The following is an 18,350-nucleotide window of genomic DNA, read 5'->3' on the forward strand; positions in this document are numbered from 1 at the left end:
CTGTCCGTAATCCATTGACCAGTATCCACTGTCCACTGACCACTGTCCACTGACCACTGTCCATTGACCACTGTCCACTGTCCGTAATCCATTGACCGGTGTCCACTGTCCACTGACCATTGTCCATTGACCACTGACCACTATCCACTGTCGACTGACCACTATCCATAATCCACTGACCACTATCCACTGTTCACTGATCATTGTCCATTGATCACTGTCCACTGTCCATTGACCACTATCCACTGACCTCTGTCCATTGTCCACTGTCCATAATCCATTGACCGCTATCCACTGTCCACTGACCACTGTCCATTGATCACTGACCACTGTTCACTGTCCATAATCCATTGACCACTGTCCACTGTCTGTAATCCACTGACTGCTACCCACTGACCACTGACCACTGTCCACTGTCCATAATCCATTGACCACTATCCACTGTCCATTGACCACTGCCCACTGTCCATCATTGGAAAAACTCATCTGGGTCACAGATGCCCTTTAGGGAAGGGAACCGCCATCCTTACCTGGTCGGGTCTACATGTGACTCCAGACCCACAGTGACGTGGGTGACTCCCAACTGCCCCCTGGGGCAACAAATGCTGGCGTACAACACTCACTGGGTGAGTGAATAAGCAAGGTAACAGCTCAGGTGGTGTGGAACCCTGACTGAAGGACGATCGGGGAACCCAGAGCTGATAGAGGCAGACCCTTCGGTCCAACCAGTCCGTGTTGACCAAACTAGTCCCGCCTGCCTGCTGTTGGCCCATTTCCCTCCAAACCTCTGCATTAACTTATCCAAGTGTCGTTTAAACGCTGTAACTGTACGGGCGCCCACCCTTCCTCTGGCAGCTCATGAACCTCTCTCTGTGTGGGAGAATTGCCCCTTTGAAAATCTTTCTCCTCTCACCTTACAAATACGCTCCCCCCACCGCCCCCCCCTTGGTCTTGAACTCCCCCAGCCGAGAGAATAAACACCTCGGCCAATTGCCTTATCTACGTCCCTCGTGATCGTATAAACCTCAGCACTGATGCAGAATTCCGTCTGAGTAATCAGGGAGGGGTGGTTAAGGAACCATCTCTTGCCTCTTCTAAAGGGCAATATACAAACGACAGAAAACCACCCTCTTAAGGGGTAAGGGGAGAGGCGCGGGGGGCGTGGGGGCGGGCCGCAGCGTAACAACAGACTGAAATAAATGACTGGGGAGGCGAGGGCGAGATAACATGGGTCATTCAGGGGTGGGGTGGTGGAAATCCAGGTACACCAGTGGTTGGTGCCCACCTCTCCTGAAAAGATGGCACGGTGGCTCAGTGGTTAGCACTGCTGCCTCACAGCACCAGGGTCCCAGGTTCGATCCCAGCCTCGGGCAATTGTCTGTGTGGAGTTTACACATTCTCCCTGTGTCTGTGTGGGTTTGCTCTGGTTTCCTCCCACAGTCCAAAGATGTGCAGGTTAGGGTGGATTGGCCGTGCTAAATTGCCCTGTCGTGTTCAGGGATGTGTAGGTTAGGTGCATCAGTCAGGGGTAAATGTAGAGTAATTGGGTAGGGGAATGGATCTGGGTGGGTTACTCTCCGGAGGGTTAGTGTGGATTTGTTGGGCTGAAGGGCCTGTTTCCACACTGGAGGGAATCTAATCTATAAAAGAGTCTAGGGCTAGCAGTGTGTGTCCGCCAACTCTGAGAGTACCCAGACCTGGTCATCAGCGCGAAGGAGGGGCAGGCAGCTGGGAACTGCAAACAACCTCTCAACTCCCCACCCTGGGGATGGCTGCCTGGGAGTGCCAGGGCCTCTCTCAGCCTGTCCCAGGCGCTTGTCTCTCTCTGTCACAATACTGGGTGCTTTAACCCAGGCAGCCTCCTAGCCCAGAGGTAAGGACACGGCTGCAGCGCCACAAGAGCGCAGCGTTCTGTCTTCTTTCTCTAACAAATGCAAAGCCTTCGCCAAGTCAGGAGAATGACTAACACGCACTACCCCACCCCCAGCCACCAGGCAGTGACATCAAAAATCAGGGCGAGCGGGGGGAGCGACGGAGGGAGCGGAATTATTTTTAACATGGGGAGTTCTTGGTGGGCGCTGAGGGAACTAACACACTCCACGCTGCCCCCCTCCCACCACCCCGCACGGTGCCCAAGTCCCTCAGGCCTTGCGATTTTTAAAACTTTAAACCTGTGAACGGGATGCGAACGTTACCTCATTACCTCTGCCGCCCACTGGCCTTCAACGTAGCGTGTTAGGGCACTTCATGGGGCAGTGAGGCGTTCTGCCCGTGGTTCTGAGTGAGGCCAAGATCCGACGATGGGCGGGTCAGGGTGGATCGGCCAGGCTAAGTTGCCCACGGTGTTCAGGATGTGTAGGTTAGGTGCATTAGTCAAGGGTAAGTGTAGAGTGATGGGGGAGGGGAGAGGGTCTGGCTGGGATACTCTTCAGACTGTCGGTGTGGACTTGTTGGGTGGAATGGCCTGTAGGGATTCTATGATATTAAGGATGGTAATGCCCCGGCCCTGGAGGGCATTAGTCAACCAGCTGGCACTGTCCTGGTCACCATCACTGGCACTAAGTTCCAGATTTATTGAGTGGAGTGTTACTCCGGGGACCTGACCACTAAGCCAACAGCTTGCAGGAACTGAGAGCTCACTGCCCTGATACGGCCCTCCCAGAGTGAACTCTGACCTCCCGCCGGAAGTGGAAAGCAGCTGAAATGACAACCTCTGACCTCCGCCCCCATTCCCTCCCACCCCCGGCCGCACCAAGCAGTGCCCTCGCTGTGGGTGAACAGAGGCGATGAGCTCAGTACTCACTGTGTGGCAGACGGTTCACTGTCCTGTCCACTGAAAAGGAGAGGGAAGGTCGACATTACCCTCAGTGACAGGCATTCAGCACGGCGCCCAGCAAATGCAAAACTCACAACAGCAAGCAAGCACTATCATAGCCCCGTGGTCTCACACTCCCCCATCTCCCTCTGTCAGACTCCCTCCATCTCCCTCTGTCACACTCCCTCCGTCTCCCCCGTCACATTCCCTCCATCACAGCTTCACACTCCCTCCATCTCCCTCTGTCACACTCCCTCCATCTCCCCCGTCACATTTCCTCCATCTCCCCTTCATACTCCTCCATCTCCCTCTGTCACACTCCCTCCATCTCCCCTGTCACATTTCCTCCGTCTCCATCTGTCACGCTCTTCCCATCTCCCTCTGTCACACTCTCTCCATCTCTCCCGTCACATTTCCTCCGTCTCCCTCTGTCACACTCCCTCCATCTCCCTCTGTCACAGTCCCTCCGTATCCCTCTGTCACACTCCCTCCATCTCCCTCTGTCACACTCTTCCCATCTCCCCGTCACATTTCCTCCATCTCCCCTTAATAATCCCTCCGTCTCCCTCTGTCGCACTCCCTCCATCTCCTCCTGTCACATTGCCTCGATCTCCCCGTCACACTCCCTCCATTTCCCCCTGTCACACTCCCTTCATCACCCTCTGTCACATTCCCTCCATCTCCCTCTGTCACACTCCCTCCATCTCCCTCTGTCACACTCCCTCCATCTCCCCCATCACATTCTCCCCATCTCCCTCTGTCACACTCTCCCCATCTCCCCCTGACACATTCCCTCCATCTCCCTCTGTCACACTCCCTCCATCTCCCCCATCACATTCTCCCCATCTCCCACTGTCACACTCTCCCCATCTCCCCCTGACACATTCCCTCCATCTCCCCGTCACACTCCCTCCATCTCCCTCTGTCACACTCTCCCCATCTCCCTCTGTCACACTCCCTCCATCTCCCTCTGTCACACTCCCTCCATCTCCCTCTGTCACACTCTCCCCATCTCCCTCTGTCACACTCCCTCCATCTCCCTCTGTCACACTCCCTCCATCTCCCCTTCACACTCCCTCCGTCTCCCTCTGTCACACTCTCCCCATTTCCCCTGTCACACTCCCTCCATCTCCCTCTGTCACACTCTCCCCATTTCCCCTGTCACACTCCCTCCATCTCCCTCAGTCACACTCCCTCCGTCTCCCTCTGTCACACTCCCTCCGTCTCCCTCTGTCACACTCTCCCCATTTCCCCTGTCACACTCCCTCCATCTCCCTCAGTCACACTCCCTCCATCTCCCTCAGTCACACTCCCTCCGTCTCCCTCTGTCACACTCCATCTGTCACACTCCCTCCATCTCCCTCTGTCACACTCCCTATATCTCCCCCGTCACACTCCCTCCATCTCCCCTGTCACACTACCCCCATCACCCTCTGTCACACTCTCCCCATTTCCCCTGTCACACTCCCTCCATCTCCCTCTGTCACACTCTCCCCATTTCCCCTGTCACACTCCCTCCATCTCCCTCAGTCACACTCCCTCCGTCTCCCTCTGTCACACTCCCTCCGTCTCCCTCTGTCACACTCTCCCCATTTCCCCTGTCACACTCCCTCCATCTCCCTCAGTCACACTCCCTCCGTCTCCCTCTGTCACACTCTCCCCATTTCCCCTGTCACACTCCCTCCATCTCCCTCAGTCACACTCCCTCCATCTCCCTCAGTCACACTCCCTCCGTCTCCCTCTGTCACACTCTCCCCATTTCCCCTGTCACACTCCCTCCATCTCCCTCAGTCACACCCCCTCCATCTCCCTCAGTCACACTCCCTCCGTCTCCCTCTGTCACACTCTCCCCATTTCCCCTGTCACACTCCCTCCATCTCCCTCAGTCACACTCCGTCCGTCTCCCACTGTCACACTCCCTCCGTCTCCCTCTGTTACACTCTCTCCATCTTCCCCTGTCACATTTCCTCCATCTCCCCTTCATACTCCCTCCGTCTTCCTCTGTCACACCCCCTCCATCTCACTCTGTCACACTCTCTCCATCTCCCTCTGTCACTTTCACTCCATCTCCCTCTGTCACATTCCCTTCGTCTCCCTCTGTCACACTCCCTCCATCTCCCTCTGTCACTCTCACTCCATCTCCCTCTGTCACACCCACTCCATCTCCCCCTGTCACATTCCCTTCGTCTCCCTCTGTCACACTCCCTCCATCTCTCTCTGTCACACTCCCTCCATCTCCCTCTGTCACACTCCCTCCACCACCCTCTGTTACACTCCTTCCGTATCCCCGTCACACTCCCTTCATCTCCCCTGTCACATTGCCTCCATCTCTCTCGTTCACACTCCCTCCATCTCTCCCCATTTCATTCTGTCACACTCCCGCCACCTCCCTCTGTCACACTCCCTCCATCTCTGTCTGTCACATTTCCTCTACCTCCCATTGTCACACTCCCTCCACCTCACCCTGTCACACTCCCTCCATTTCCTCCTGTCACACACCCTCCATCTCGCTCTGTCACAATCCCTCCATTCCCACCTGTCACTCTCCCTCCATCACTCTCGGTCATACTCCCTCTATCTCACCCTGTCACACTCCCTCCATCTCCCTCTGTCAAACACCCTCCATCTCCCTCTGAGACACTCCCCCCATTTCCCCGTCACACTCCGTCCATCTCCCACTGTCACACTCACTCCGTCTCCCTCTGTCACACTCCTTCCATCTCCACCTATCACATTCCCTCCATCTCCCTCTGTCAAACACCCTCCGTCTCCCTCTGTCACACTCTCTCCGTCTCCCCGTTACACTTCCTCCACTGCTGCCTCACAGCACCTGAGACCCGGGTTCAATTCCCGACTCAGGCGACTGACTGTGTGGAGTTTGCACGTTCTCCCCGTGTCTGCGTGGGTTTCCTCCGGGTGCTCCGGTTTCCTCCCACAGTCACAAAGATGTGCGGGTCAGGTGAATTGGCCATGCTAAATTGCCCGTAGTGTTAGGTAAGGGGTAAATGTAGGGGTATGGGTGGGTTTCGCTTCGGCGGGTCGGTGTGGACTTTGTTGGGCCGAAGGGCCTGTTTCCACACTGTAAATCTAATCTAAGTCTAATCTCCCTCTGACACACTCTCTCCGTCTCCCCCATCACACTCTCTCCATCTCCCCCGTCACACTCTCTCCATCACCCTCTGTCACATTCCCTTCGTCTCCCTCTGTCACACTCTCCCCATTTCCCCGTCACACTCCCTCCATCTCTCTCTGTCACACTTCCTCCATCTCACCTGTCACACTCCCTCCATCTCCCCGCATCATACTCCTCCCATCTCTCTGTCGCACTCCCTCCACCACTCTCTGTCACACTCCTTCCATCTCCCCCTGTCACACTCCCTTCATCTTCCTCTGTCACATTCCCTCCATCTCTCTCGGTCACACTCCCTCCATCTCTCCCCATTTCATTCTGTCACAATCCCTCCATCTCCCTCTGTCACAATCCCTCCATCTCCCTCTGTCACACTCCCTCCATCTCTGTCAGTCACACTTCCTCCACCTCCCATTGTCACACTCCCTCCATCTCACCCTGTCACACTCTCTCCATTTTCTCCTGTCACACACCCTCCATCTCGCTCTGTCACACTCCCTCCATCTCTCACCCATCAGTCTCTCCATCTCCCCTGTCACTCTCCCTCCATCTCCCCCATCACATTCTTCCCATCTCCCACTGTCACACTCTCCCCATCTCCCCTGTCACATTCCCTCCATCTCCCCTTCACACTCCCTCCGTCTCCCTCTGTCACACTCCCTCTGTCTCCCTCTGTCACACTCACTCCGTCTCCCTCTGTCATACTCCCTCCGTCTCCCTCTGTCACACTCCCTCTGTCTCCCTCTGTCACACTCACTCCGTCTCCCACTGTCACACTCTCCCCATTTCCCCCGTCACATTCCCTCCATCTCCCCCATCACACTCCCTCCAAATCCATCTAACACACTCTCCCCATCTCCCTCTGTCACACTCTCTCCATTTCCCGGTCACACTCCCTCCATCTCCCTCTGTCACACTCCCTCCACCTCCCATTGTCACACTCCCTCCATCTCACCCTGTCACACTCTCTCCATTTCCTCCTGTCACACACCCTCCATCTCACTCTGTCACAATCCCTCCATCCCCCCCCCGTGTCATACTCCCTCCATCTCTCTCGGTCACACTCCCTCTATCTCAGCCTGTCACACTCCCTCCATCTCCCTCTGTCACTCTCTCTCCATCTCCCCCATCACATTCTCCCCATCTCCCTCTGTCACACTCCCTCCATTTCCCCCGTCACACTCCCTCTAACTCCCTCTGACATCTCCCCTGTCACACTCACTCCATCTCCCCTGTCACGCTCTCCGCATCTCCCACTGTCACACTCTCCCCATCTCCCCTGCCACATTCCCTCCATCTCCCCCATCACACTCCCTCCGAATCCCTCTGTCACACTCTCCCCATCTCCCCCTGTCACATTTCCTCCATCTCCCCTTCACACTGTCTCCGTCTCCCTCTGTCTCCCTCTGTCACACTCCCTCCATCTCCTTCTGTCACACTCCCTCCGTCTCCCTCCGTCACACTCCCACCGTCTCCCTCTGTCACACTCCCTCCATCTCCCTCTGTCACACTCCCTCCATCTCCCTCTGTCACACTCTCTCCATCTCCCCGTCACATTTCCTCCATCTTCCCTTCACACTCCCCCCATCTCCCTCTGTCACACTCCGCCCATCTCCCACTCTCACACTCACTCCGTCTCCCTCTGTCACACTCCTTCCATTTTCCCCTATCACATTCCCTCCATCTCCCTCTGTCAAACACCCTCTGTCTCCCTCTGTCACACTCCCCCATCTCCCTCTGACACACTCTCTCCATCTCCCCCTGTCACATTTCCTCCATCTCCCCTTCATACTCCTCCGTCTCCCTCTGTCACACTCACTCCATCTCCCCTTCACACTCCCTCCGTCTTGCTCTGTCACACCCACTCCATCTCCCTCTGTCACACTCTCTCCGTCTCCCTGTCACACTTCCTCCATCGCCCTCTGTCACACTCTCTCCGTCTCCCTCTGTCACTCTTCCCATCTCCCTCGGTCACACTCCCTCCATCTCCCTCGGTCACACTCCCTCCATCTCCCTCTGTCACACTCACTCCATCTCCCTCTGTCACACTTCCTTCATCTCCCCCTGTCACATTCCCTTCGTCTCCCTCTGTCACACTCCCTCCATCTCCCTCTGTCACACTCCCTCCATCTCCCCACGTCATACTCCGCCCATCTCTCTGTCACACTCCCTCTATCTCCCCAAGTCATACTGCTCCCATTTCTCTCTGTCACACTCTCTCCATCTCCCTCTGTCACACTCTCTCCATCTCCCTCTGTCACACTCTCTCCGTCTCCCTCTGTCACACTCCCTTGTCTCCTTCTGTCACACTCCCTCCATCTCCCTCTGTCACACTCTCTCCATCTCCCTCTGTCGCACTCTCTCCATCTCCCCCGTCACATTTCATCCATCTCCCCTTCACACTCCCTCTATCTCCCTCTGTCACACTCACTCCGTCTCCCTCTGTCACACTCCATCCATCTCCCCCTGTCACATTCCCTCCATCTCCCTCTGTCACACTTCCCCCATCTACCTCTGTCACACTCCCTCCATCTCCCCGTCACACTCCCTCCATCTCCCCAAGTCATACTGCTCCCATTTCTCTCTGTCACACTCCCTCCATCTCCCTCTGTCACACTCCCTCCATTTCCCTCTGTCACATTCCCTCCATCTCTCTCAGACACACTCCCTCCATCTCTCCCCATTTCATTCTGTCACAATCCCTCCACCTCCCTCTGTCACACTCCCTCCATCTCACCTGTCACATTCCCTCTCTCTCTCTCGGTCACACTCCCTCCATCTCTCCCCATTTCATTCTGTCACAATCCCTCCATCTCCTTCTGTAACATTCCCTCCATCTCCGTCAGTCACACCTCCTCCACCTCCCTCTGTCACACTTCCTCCATCTCACCCTGTCACACTCCCTCCATCTCCCTCTGTCATACTCCCTCTATCTCCCCGTCACACTCCCTCCATTTCCCCTGTCACACTCCCTCCATCTCCCCACGTCATACTCCTCCCATCTCTCTGTCACACTCCCTCCATCTCCACTGTCACACTCCCCCCATCTGCCCACGTCATACTCCTCCCTTCTCTCTGTCACACTCCCTCCACCTCCCTCTGTCACACTCCCTCCACCACCCTCTGTCACACTCCTTCCATCTCCCCCTGTCACACTCCCTCCATCTCCCCCTGTCACATTCCCTCCATCTCTCTCGGTTACACTCCCTCCATCTCTGTCTGTCACACTTCCTCCACCTCCCACTGTCACACTCTCCCCATCTCACCCTGTCACACTCTCTCCATTTTCTCCTGTCACACTCCCTCCATCTCACCCTGTCACACTCCCTCCATCTCCCTCTGTCATACTCCCTCTATCTCCCCCGTCACACTCCCTCCATCTCCCCTGTCACACTCCCTCCATCTCCCCAAGTCATACTGCTCCCATCTCTCTCTGTCACACTCCCTCCATCTCCCTCTGTCACACTCCCTCCATCTCCCTCTGCTACACTCTCCCCATCTCCCCCTCTCTCACACCCTCCATCTCCCTCTGTCACACTCCCTCCATCTCCATCAGTCACACTCCCTCCACCTCACCCTGTCACACTCTCTCCATTTCCTCCTGTCACACACCCTCCATCTCGCTCTGTCACAATCCCACCATCCCCCCTTTTCACACTCCCTCCATCTCTCTCGGTTACACTCCCTCCATCTCTGTCTGTCACACTTCCTCCACCTCCCACTGTCACACTCTCCCCGTCTCACCCTGTCACACTCTCTTCATCTCCCCCGTCGCATTTCCTCCGTCTCCCTCTGTCACACTCCCTCCGTCTCCCACTGTCACACTCTCCCCATTTCCCCCATCACATTCCCTCCATCTCCCCCATCACACTCCCTCCAACTCCCTCTAACACACTCTCCCCATCTCCCTCTGTCACACTCTCTCCATTTCCCCGTCACACTTGCTCCAACTCCCCCGTCACACTCCCTCCATCTCTCTCAGTCACACTCCCTCCATCTCCCTCTGTCACACTCCCTCCATCTCTCTCAGTCACACTCCCTCCATCTCTCTCAGTCACACTCCCTCCATCTCTCTCAGTCACACTCCCTCCATCTCCCTCTGTCACACTCTCTCCATTTCCTCCTGTCACACACCCTCCATCTCGCTCTGTCACAATCCCTCCATCCCCGCCGTGTCATACTCCCTCCATCTCTCTCAGTCACACTCCCTCTATCTCAGCCTGTCACACTCCCTCTATCTCCCTCTGTCACACTCCCACCATCTCCCTCTGTCACTCTCCCTCCATCTCCCCCATCACATTCTCCCCATCTCCCACTGTCACACTCTCCACATCTCCCCCTGTCACATTCCCTCCATCTCCCCCATCACACTCCCTCCAACTCCCTCTGTCACACTCTCCACATCTCCCTCTGACACACTCTTACCATCTCCCCAGTCACATTCTCTCCATCTCCCCCGTCAGTCTCTCCATCTCCCCAGTCACACTCACTCCATCTCCCCAGTCACGCTCTCCCCATCTCCCCTGCCACATTCCCTCCATCTCCCCCATCACACTCCCTCCAAATGCACCTGTCACACTCTCTCCATCTCCCCCTGTCACAATTCCTCCATCTCCCCTTCACACTGTCTCCGTCTCCCTCTGTCTCCCTCTGTCACACTCCCTCCATCTCCTTCTGGCACACTCCCTCTGTCTCCCTCCGTCACACTCTTCCCATCTCCCTCTGTCACACTCTTCCCATCTCCATCTGTCACACTCCCTCCGTCTCCCTCCGTCACACTCCCTCCATCTCCCTCTGTCACACTCTCTCCATCTCCCCCTGTCACATTTCCTCCATCTTCCCTTCACACTCCCCCCATCTCCCTCTGTCACACTCACTCCGTCTCCCTCTGTCACACTCACTCCGTCTCCCTCTGTCACACTCTCTCCATCTCCCTCTGTCACACTTTCGCCATCTCCCTCTGTCACACTCTCTCCGTCCCCCTCTGTCACATTTTGTCCATCTCCCTCTGTCACACTTACTCCACCTCCCTCTGACACACTCTCTCCATCTCCCCCTGTCACATTTCCTCCATCTCCCTCTGTCACAATCCCTCCATCCCCGCCGTGTCATACTCCCTCCATCTCCCCCATCACATTCTCCCCATCTCCCTCTGTCACACTCTCCCCATCTCCCCCTGACACATTCCCTCCATCTCCCTCTGTCACTCTCCCTCCATCTCCCCCATCACACTCCCTCCAACTCCCTCTGTCACACTCTCCACATCTCCCTCTGACACACTCTTACCATCTCCCCAGTCACATTCTCTCCATCTCCCCCGTCAGTCTCTCCATCTCCCCAGTCACACTCACTCCATCTCCCCAGTCACGCTCTCCCCATCTCCCCTGCCACATTCCCTCCATCTCCCCCATCACACTCCCTCCAAATGCACCTGTCACACTCTCTCCATCTCCCCCTGTCACATTCCCTCCATCTCCCCCATCACACTCCCTCCAACTCCCTCTGTCACACTCTCCACATCTCCCTCTGACACACTCTTACCATCTCCCCAGTCACATTCTCTCCATCTCCCCCGTCAGTCTCTCCATCTCCCCAGTCACACTCACTCCATCTCCCCAGTCACGCTCTCCCCATCTCCCCTGCCACATTCCCTCCATCTCCCCCATCACACTGTCTCCGTCTCCCTCTGTCTCCCTCTGTCACACTCCCTCCATCTCCTTCTGGCACACTCCCTCTGTCTCCCTCCGTCACACTCTTCCCATCTCCCTCTGTCACACTCTTCCCATCTCCATCTGTCACACTCCCTCCGTCTCCCTCCGTCACACTCCCTCCATCTCCCTCTGTCACACTCTCTCCATCTCCCCCTGTCACATTTCCTCCATCTCCCCTTCATACTCCTCCATCTCCCTTTGTCACACTCTCTCAATCTCCCCGTCACATTTCCTCCATCTCCCCTTCATACTCCTCCATCTCCCTCTGTCACACTCTCTCAATCTCCCCGTCACATTTCCTCCATCTCCCCTTCATACTCCTCCATCTCCCTTTGTCACACTCTCTCAATCTCCCCGTCACATTTCCTCCATCTCCCCTTCGCACTCCCTCCGTCTCCCTCTGTCACATTCCCTTCATCTCCCCCTGTCACATTCCCTCCATCTCTCTCGGTTACACTCCCTCTATCTCTGTCTGTCACACATCCTCCACCTCCCACTGTCACATTCCCTTCATCTACCTCTGTCACACTTTCTCCATCTCCCTCTGTCACACTCCATCCATCTTCCCCTGTCACACTCTCTCCATCTCCCTCCGTCACACTCTCTCCATCTCCCGCTGTCACATTCCCTTCATCTCCCTCTGCCACACACCCTCCATCTCCCCCTGTCACACTCTCCCCTGTCTCCCTCTGTCACACTCTCCCCATCTCCCCTGTCACACTCCCTCCATCTCTCTCTGTCACACTCCCTACATCTCCCCCGTCACATTCCCTCCATCTCCCCCATCACACTCCCTCCATCTCCCTCTGTCGCACTCTCTCCATCTCCCCGTCACATTTCATCCATCTCCCCTTCACACTCCCTCCGTCTCCCTCTGTCACACTCACTCCATCTCCCCTGTCACACTCTCCCCATCTCACCAAGTCATACTCCTCCCATCTCTCTGTCACACTCCCTCCGTCTCCCTCTGTCACACTCCCTCCATCTCCTTCTGTCACACTCTCCCCATTTCCCATGTCACACTCCCTCCATCTCCCCCGTCACACTCCCTCCATCTCCCCCGTCACACTCCCTCCATCTCCCCCATCACACTCTCCCCATCTCCCCCGTCACACTCCCTCCAAATCCCTCTGTCACACTCCCTCCATTTCCCCGTCACACTCCCTCCACCACCCTCTGTCACACTCCCTCCATCTCCCCTGTCACACTCTCCCCATCTCCCCAAGTCATACTCCTCCCATCTCTCTGTCACACCCCCTCCATCTCCCTCTGTCACACTCCCTCCATCTCCCCCTGTCACACTCCCTCCATCTCCCCCATCACACTCCCTCTATCTCCCTCTGTCACACTCCCTCCATCTCCCCTGTCACACTCCCTCCATCACCCCATGTCATACTCCTCCCATCTCTCTGTCACACTCCCTCCGTCTCCCTCTGTCACACTCCTTCCATCTCCCCCTGTCACATTCCCTCCATCTCTCTCAGTCACACTCCCTCCATCTCTCCCCATTTCATTCTGTCACAATCCCTCCATCTCCCTCTGTCACACTCCCTCCATCTCCGTCAGTCACACTTCCTCCACCTCCCATTGTCACACTCCCTCCATCTCATCCTGTCACACACCCTCCATTTCACTCTGTCACACTCCCTCCATCTCCCCTGTCACTCTCCCTCCATCTCCCCCATCACATTCTCCCCACCTCCCCACGTCACACTCCCTCCATCTCCCCCCGTCACACCCCCTCCATCTCCCCCCGTCACACTCCCTCCATCTCCCTCTGTCACTCTCCCTCCATCTCCCCATCACATTCTTCCCATCTCCCACCATCACACTCTCCCCATCTCCCCCTGTCACATTCCCTCCATCTCCCCCATCATACTCCCTCCAGATCCCTCTGTCACACTCCCTCCATTTCCCCATCACACTCCCTCCATGACCCGTCACACTCCCTCCATCTCCCTCTGTCACACTCCCTTCATCACCCTCTGTCACACTCCCTCCATCTCCCTCTGTCACACTCCCTTCATCACCCTCTGTCACACTCCCACCATCTCCCCCGCCACATTCTCTCCATCTCCCGCGTCGGTCTCTCCATCTCCACTGTCACACTCACTCCATCTCCCCAGTCACGCACTCCCCATCTCCCTCTGTCACTCTCCCTCCATCTCCCCCATCACATTCTCTCCATCTCCCCCTGTCACATTCCCTCCATCTCTGCCACAACACTCCCTCCATCTCCCTCTGTCACACTCTCACTATTTCCCCCATCACATTCTCTCCAGCTCCCTCGTCGGTCTCTCCATCTCCCCTGTCACTCTCCCTCCATCTCCCCCATCACATTCTTCCCATCTCCCACTGTCACACTCTCCCCATCTCCCCTGTCACATTCCCTCCATCTCTCCCATCATTCTCCCTCCAAATCCCTCTGTCACACTCTCTCCATCTCCCCCTGTCACATTTCCTCCATCACCCTCTGTCACACTCCCTCCGTCTCCTTCTGTCATACTCCCTCCGTCTCCCTCTGTCACACTCACTCCGTCTCTCTCTGTCACACTCCATCCATCTCCCCCTGTCACACACCCTCCAGCTCCCTCTGTCACACTCTCCCCATCTCCCTCTGTCACACTCTCCCCATTTCCCATGTCACACTCCCTCCATCTCCCCGTCACACTCCCTCTATCTCCCCCGTCACACTCCCTCCATCTCCCCTGTCACACTCCATCCATCTCCCCAAGTCATACTGCTCCCATCTCTCTCTGTCACACTCCCTCCATCTCCCTCTGTCACACTCCCTCCATCTCCCTCTGCTACACTCTCCCCATCTCCCCCCTCTCTCACACCCTCCATCTCCCTCTGTCACACTCCCTCCACCACCCTCTGTCATACTCCTTCTATCTCCCCCGTCACACTCCCTCCATCTCCCCCTGTCACATTTCCTCCATCTCTCCCCATTTCATTCTGTCACAATCCCTCCTTCTCCCACTGTCACACTCCCTCCATCTCCGTCAGTCACACTCCTTTCATCTCCCTCTGTCACTCTCCCTCCATCTTCCCTATCACACTCTCTCCATCTCCCTTTGTCACACTCTCCCCATCTACCACTATCACACTCTCCCAATCTCCCCCGTCACATTCCCTCCATCTCCCCTTCACGGTCCTTCTGTCTCCCTCTGTCACACCCCTCCATCTCCCTCTGTCACACTCTCTCCGTCTCCCTCTGTCACACTCTCTCCATCTCCCTCTCTCACACCCCTCCATCTCCCTCTGTCACACTCTCTCCGTCTCCCTCTGTCACACTCTCTCCATCTCCCTCTGTCGCACTCTCTACATCTCCCCCAACACATTTCCTCCATCTCCCATTCACACTCCCTCCGTCTCCCTCTGCCACACTCTCTCCGTCTCCCTCTGTCAAACACCCTCCATCTCCCTCTGTCACACTCCCCCTATCTCCCTCTGTCACACTCCCTCCATCTCCCCTGTCACACTCCCTCCATCTACCTCTGCTACACTCTTCCCATCTCCCCCTCTCACACTCGGTCCATCTCCCTCTGTCACACTCCCTCCATCTCCCTCTGTCACACTCTCCCCATCTCCCCCATCACATTCTCCCCATCTCCCCCTGTCACATTCCCTTCGTCTCCCTCTGCCACACACCCTCCATCTCCCCCGTCACACTCCCTACATCTCCCCCGTCACATTCCATCCATCTCCCCTGTCACACTCCCTCCATCTCCCCTGTCACACTCCCTCCATCTCCCCACGACATACTCCTCCCATCTCTCTGTCACACTTCCTCGATCTCCCTCTGTCACACTCCCTCCACCACCCTCTGTCACACTCCTTCCATCTCCCCCGTCACACTCCCTTCATCTCCCCCGTCACATTCCCTCCATCTCTCTTAGTTACACTCCCTACATCTCTCCCCATTTCATTCTGTCACAATCCCTCCATCTCCCTCTGTCACACTCCCTCCATCTCCGTCAGTCACACTTCCTCCACCTCCCATTGTCACACTCCCTCCATCTCATCCTGTCACACTCTCTCCATTTCTTCCTGTCACACACCCTCCATCTCGCTCTGTCACAATCCCTCCATCCCCCCATGTCACATTCCCTCCATCTCCCCCAACTGTCTCTCCATCTCCCCTGTCACACTCACTCCATCTCCCCAGTCACGCTCTCCACGTCTCCGTCTGTCACTCTCCCTCCATCTCCCCCTGTCACATTTCCTCCATCTCCCACTGTCACACTCTCACCAACTCCCTCTGTCACACTCTCTCCATCTCCCCCATCACATTTCATCCATCTCCCCTTCACACTCCCTCCATCTCCCTCTGTCGCACTCCATCCATCTCCCCCGTCACATTCCCTCCATCTCCCTCTGTCACACACCCTCCATCTCCCTCTGTCACACACCCTCCATCTCCCTCTGTCACACTCTCCCCATTTCACGTGTCACACTCCCTCAATCTCCCCCGTCACACTCCCTCCATCTCCCCTGTCACACTCCCTCCATCTCCCCTGTCACACTCTCCCCATCTCCCCAAGTCATACTCCTCCCATCTCTCTGTCACACCCCCACCATCTCCCTCTGTCACACACCCTCCATCTCCCTCTGTCACACTCTCCCCATTTCACGTGTCACACTCCCTCAATCTCCCCCGTCACACACCCTCCATCTCCCTCTGTCACACTCTCCCCATTTCCCATGTCACACTCCCTCTATCTCCCCCATCACACTCCCACCATCTGCCTCTGTCACACTCTCTCCACCTCCCTTTGTCACACTCTCCCCATCTCCCCAAGTCATACTCCTCCCATCTCTCTGTCACACCCCCTCCATCTCCCTCTGTCACACTCTCCCCATCTCTCACTGTCACATTCTCCCCATCTCCCCCATCACACTCCCTCCATCTCCCCCATCACACTCCCTCCATCTCCCTCTGTCACACTCTCTCCATCTCCCTCTGTCACACTCTCTCCATCTCTCCCATCACATTCCCTCCAAATCCCCCGGTCACACTCACTCTGTCTCCATTTGTCACGCTTTCCCATCTCCCTCTCACTCTCCCTCCATCTCCCTCTGTCACACTCCCTCCATCTCCGTCAGTCACACTTCCTCCACCTCCCATTGTCACACTCCCTCCATCACATCCTGTCACACTCTCTCCATTTCTTCCTGTCACACTCACTCCATCTCCTAAGTCACGCTCTCCCCATCTCCCCCATCACATTCTTCCCATCTCCCACTGTCACACTCTCCCCATCTCCTCTGTCACATTCCCTCCATCTCCATCACACTCCCTCCAAATCCCTCTGTCACACTCTCTCCATCTCCCCCGTCACATTTCCTACGTCTCCCTCTGTCACACTCCCTCCATCTCCCTCTGTCGCACTCTCTCCATCTTCGTCACATTTCATCCATCTCCCCTTCACACTCCCTCCGTCTCCCTCTGTCACACTCACTCCATCTCCCCCTGTCACACTCCCTCTATCTCCCCCGTCACACTCCCTCCATCTCCCCCGTCACACTCTCCCCATCTCCCCAAGTCATACTCCTCCCATCTCTCTGTCACACTCCCTCCATCACCCTCTGTCACACGCCCTCCATCTCCCTCTGTCACACTCTCCCCATTTCCCATGTCACACTCCCTCCATCTCCCCCTGTCACACTCCCTCTATCTCTCCCATCACACTCCCGCCATCTCCCCAAGTCATAATACTCCCATCTCTCTGTCACACTCTCACCATCTCCCTCTGTCACACTCTCTCCATCTCCCCTGTCACATTTCCTCCGTCTCCCTCTGTCACACTCCTTCCATCTCCTTATGTCACACTCCCTCCATCTCCGTCAGTCACACTTCCTCCACCTCCTATTGTCACACTCCCTCCATCACATCCTGTCACACTCTCTCCATTTCTTCCTGTCACACACCCTCCATCTCCCCCTGTCACACTCCCTCCATCTCCCTCTGTCACACACCCTCCATCTCCCTCTGTCACACTCTCTCCATCTCCCCTGTCACATTTCCTCCGTCTCCCTCTGTCACACTCCTTCCATCTCCTTATGTCACACTCCCTCCATCTCCGTCAGTCACACTTCCTCCACCTCCTATTGTCACACTCCCTCCATCACATCCTGTCACACTCTCTCCATTTCTTCCTGTCACACACCCTCCATCTCCCCCTGTCACACTCCCTCCATCTCCCTCTGTCACACACCCTCCATCTCCCCCTGTCACACTCCCTCCATCTCCCCCTGTCACACTCCCTCCATCTCCCTCTGTCACACTCTCACTATTTCCCCCGTCACATTCTCTCCATCTCCCCCGTCAGTCTCTCCATCTCCCACTGTCACACTCACTCCATCTCCCCAGTCACGCTCTCCACATCTCCCTCTGTCACTCTCCCTCCATCTCCCCCATCATATTCTTCCCATCTCCCACTGTCACATTCCCTCCATCTCCCCCATCACACTCCCTCCAAATCCCTCTGTCACACTCTCACCATCTCCCCCGTCACATTTCCTCCGTCTCCCTCTGTCACACTCCCTCTGTCTCCTTCTGTCACACTCCCTCCATCTCCCACTGTCACACTCCCTCCGTCTCCCTCTGTCACACTCTCTCCATCTCCCTCTGTCGCACTCTCTCCATCTCCCTCTGTCGCACTCTCTCCATCTCCATCACACTCCATCC

At 56.3% G+C, this 18,350-nt stretch overlaps 1 protein-coding gene across 1 annotated transcript in view; it reads right to left on the reverse strand.

Annotated features, from left to right (window-relative positions):
• LOC132832563 (gamma-aminobutyric acid type B receptor subunit 1-like) overlaps positions 1–18,350 on the reverse strand; it is a 336,573-nt gene that overhangs the window by 250,424 nt on the left and 67,799 nt on the right. Inside the window, exon 4 of the mRNA XM_060850654.1 lies at positions 2,800–2,821. Within this exon, the coding sequence (XP_060706637.1) occupies positions 2,800–2,821 (22 nt within the window). The remainder of the gene's footprint in view (positions 1–2,799; positions 2,822–18,350) is intronic.

Source organism: Hemiscyllium ocellatum, chromosome 35 (genome assembly GCF_020745735.1).
Source record: "Hemiscyllium ocellatum isolate sHemOce1 chromosome 35, sHemOce1.pat.X.cur, whole genome shotgun sequence".
NCBI lineage: Eukaryota > Metazoa > Chordata > Chondrichthyes > Orectolobiformes > Hemiscylliidae > Hemiscyllium > Hemiscyllium ocellatum.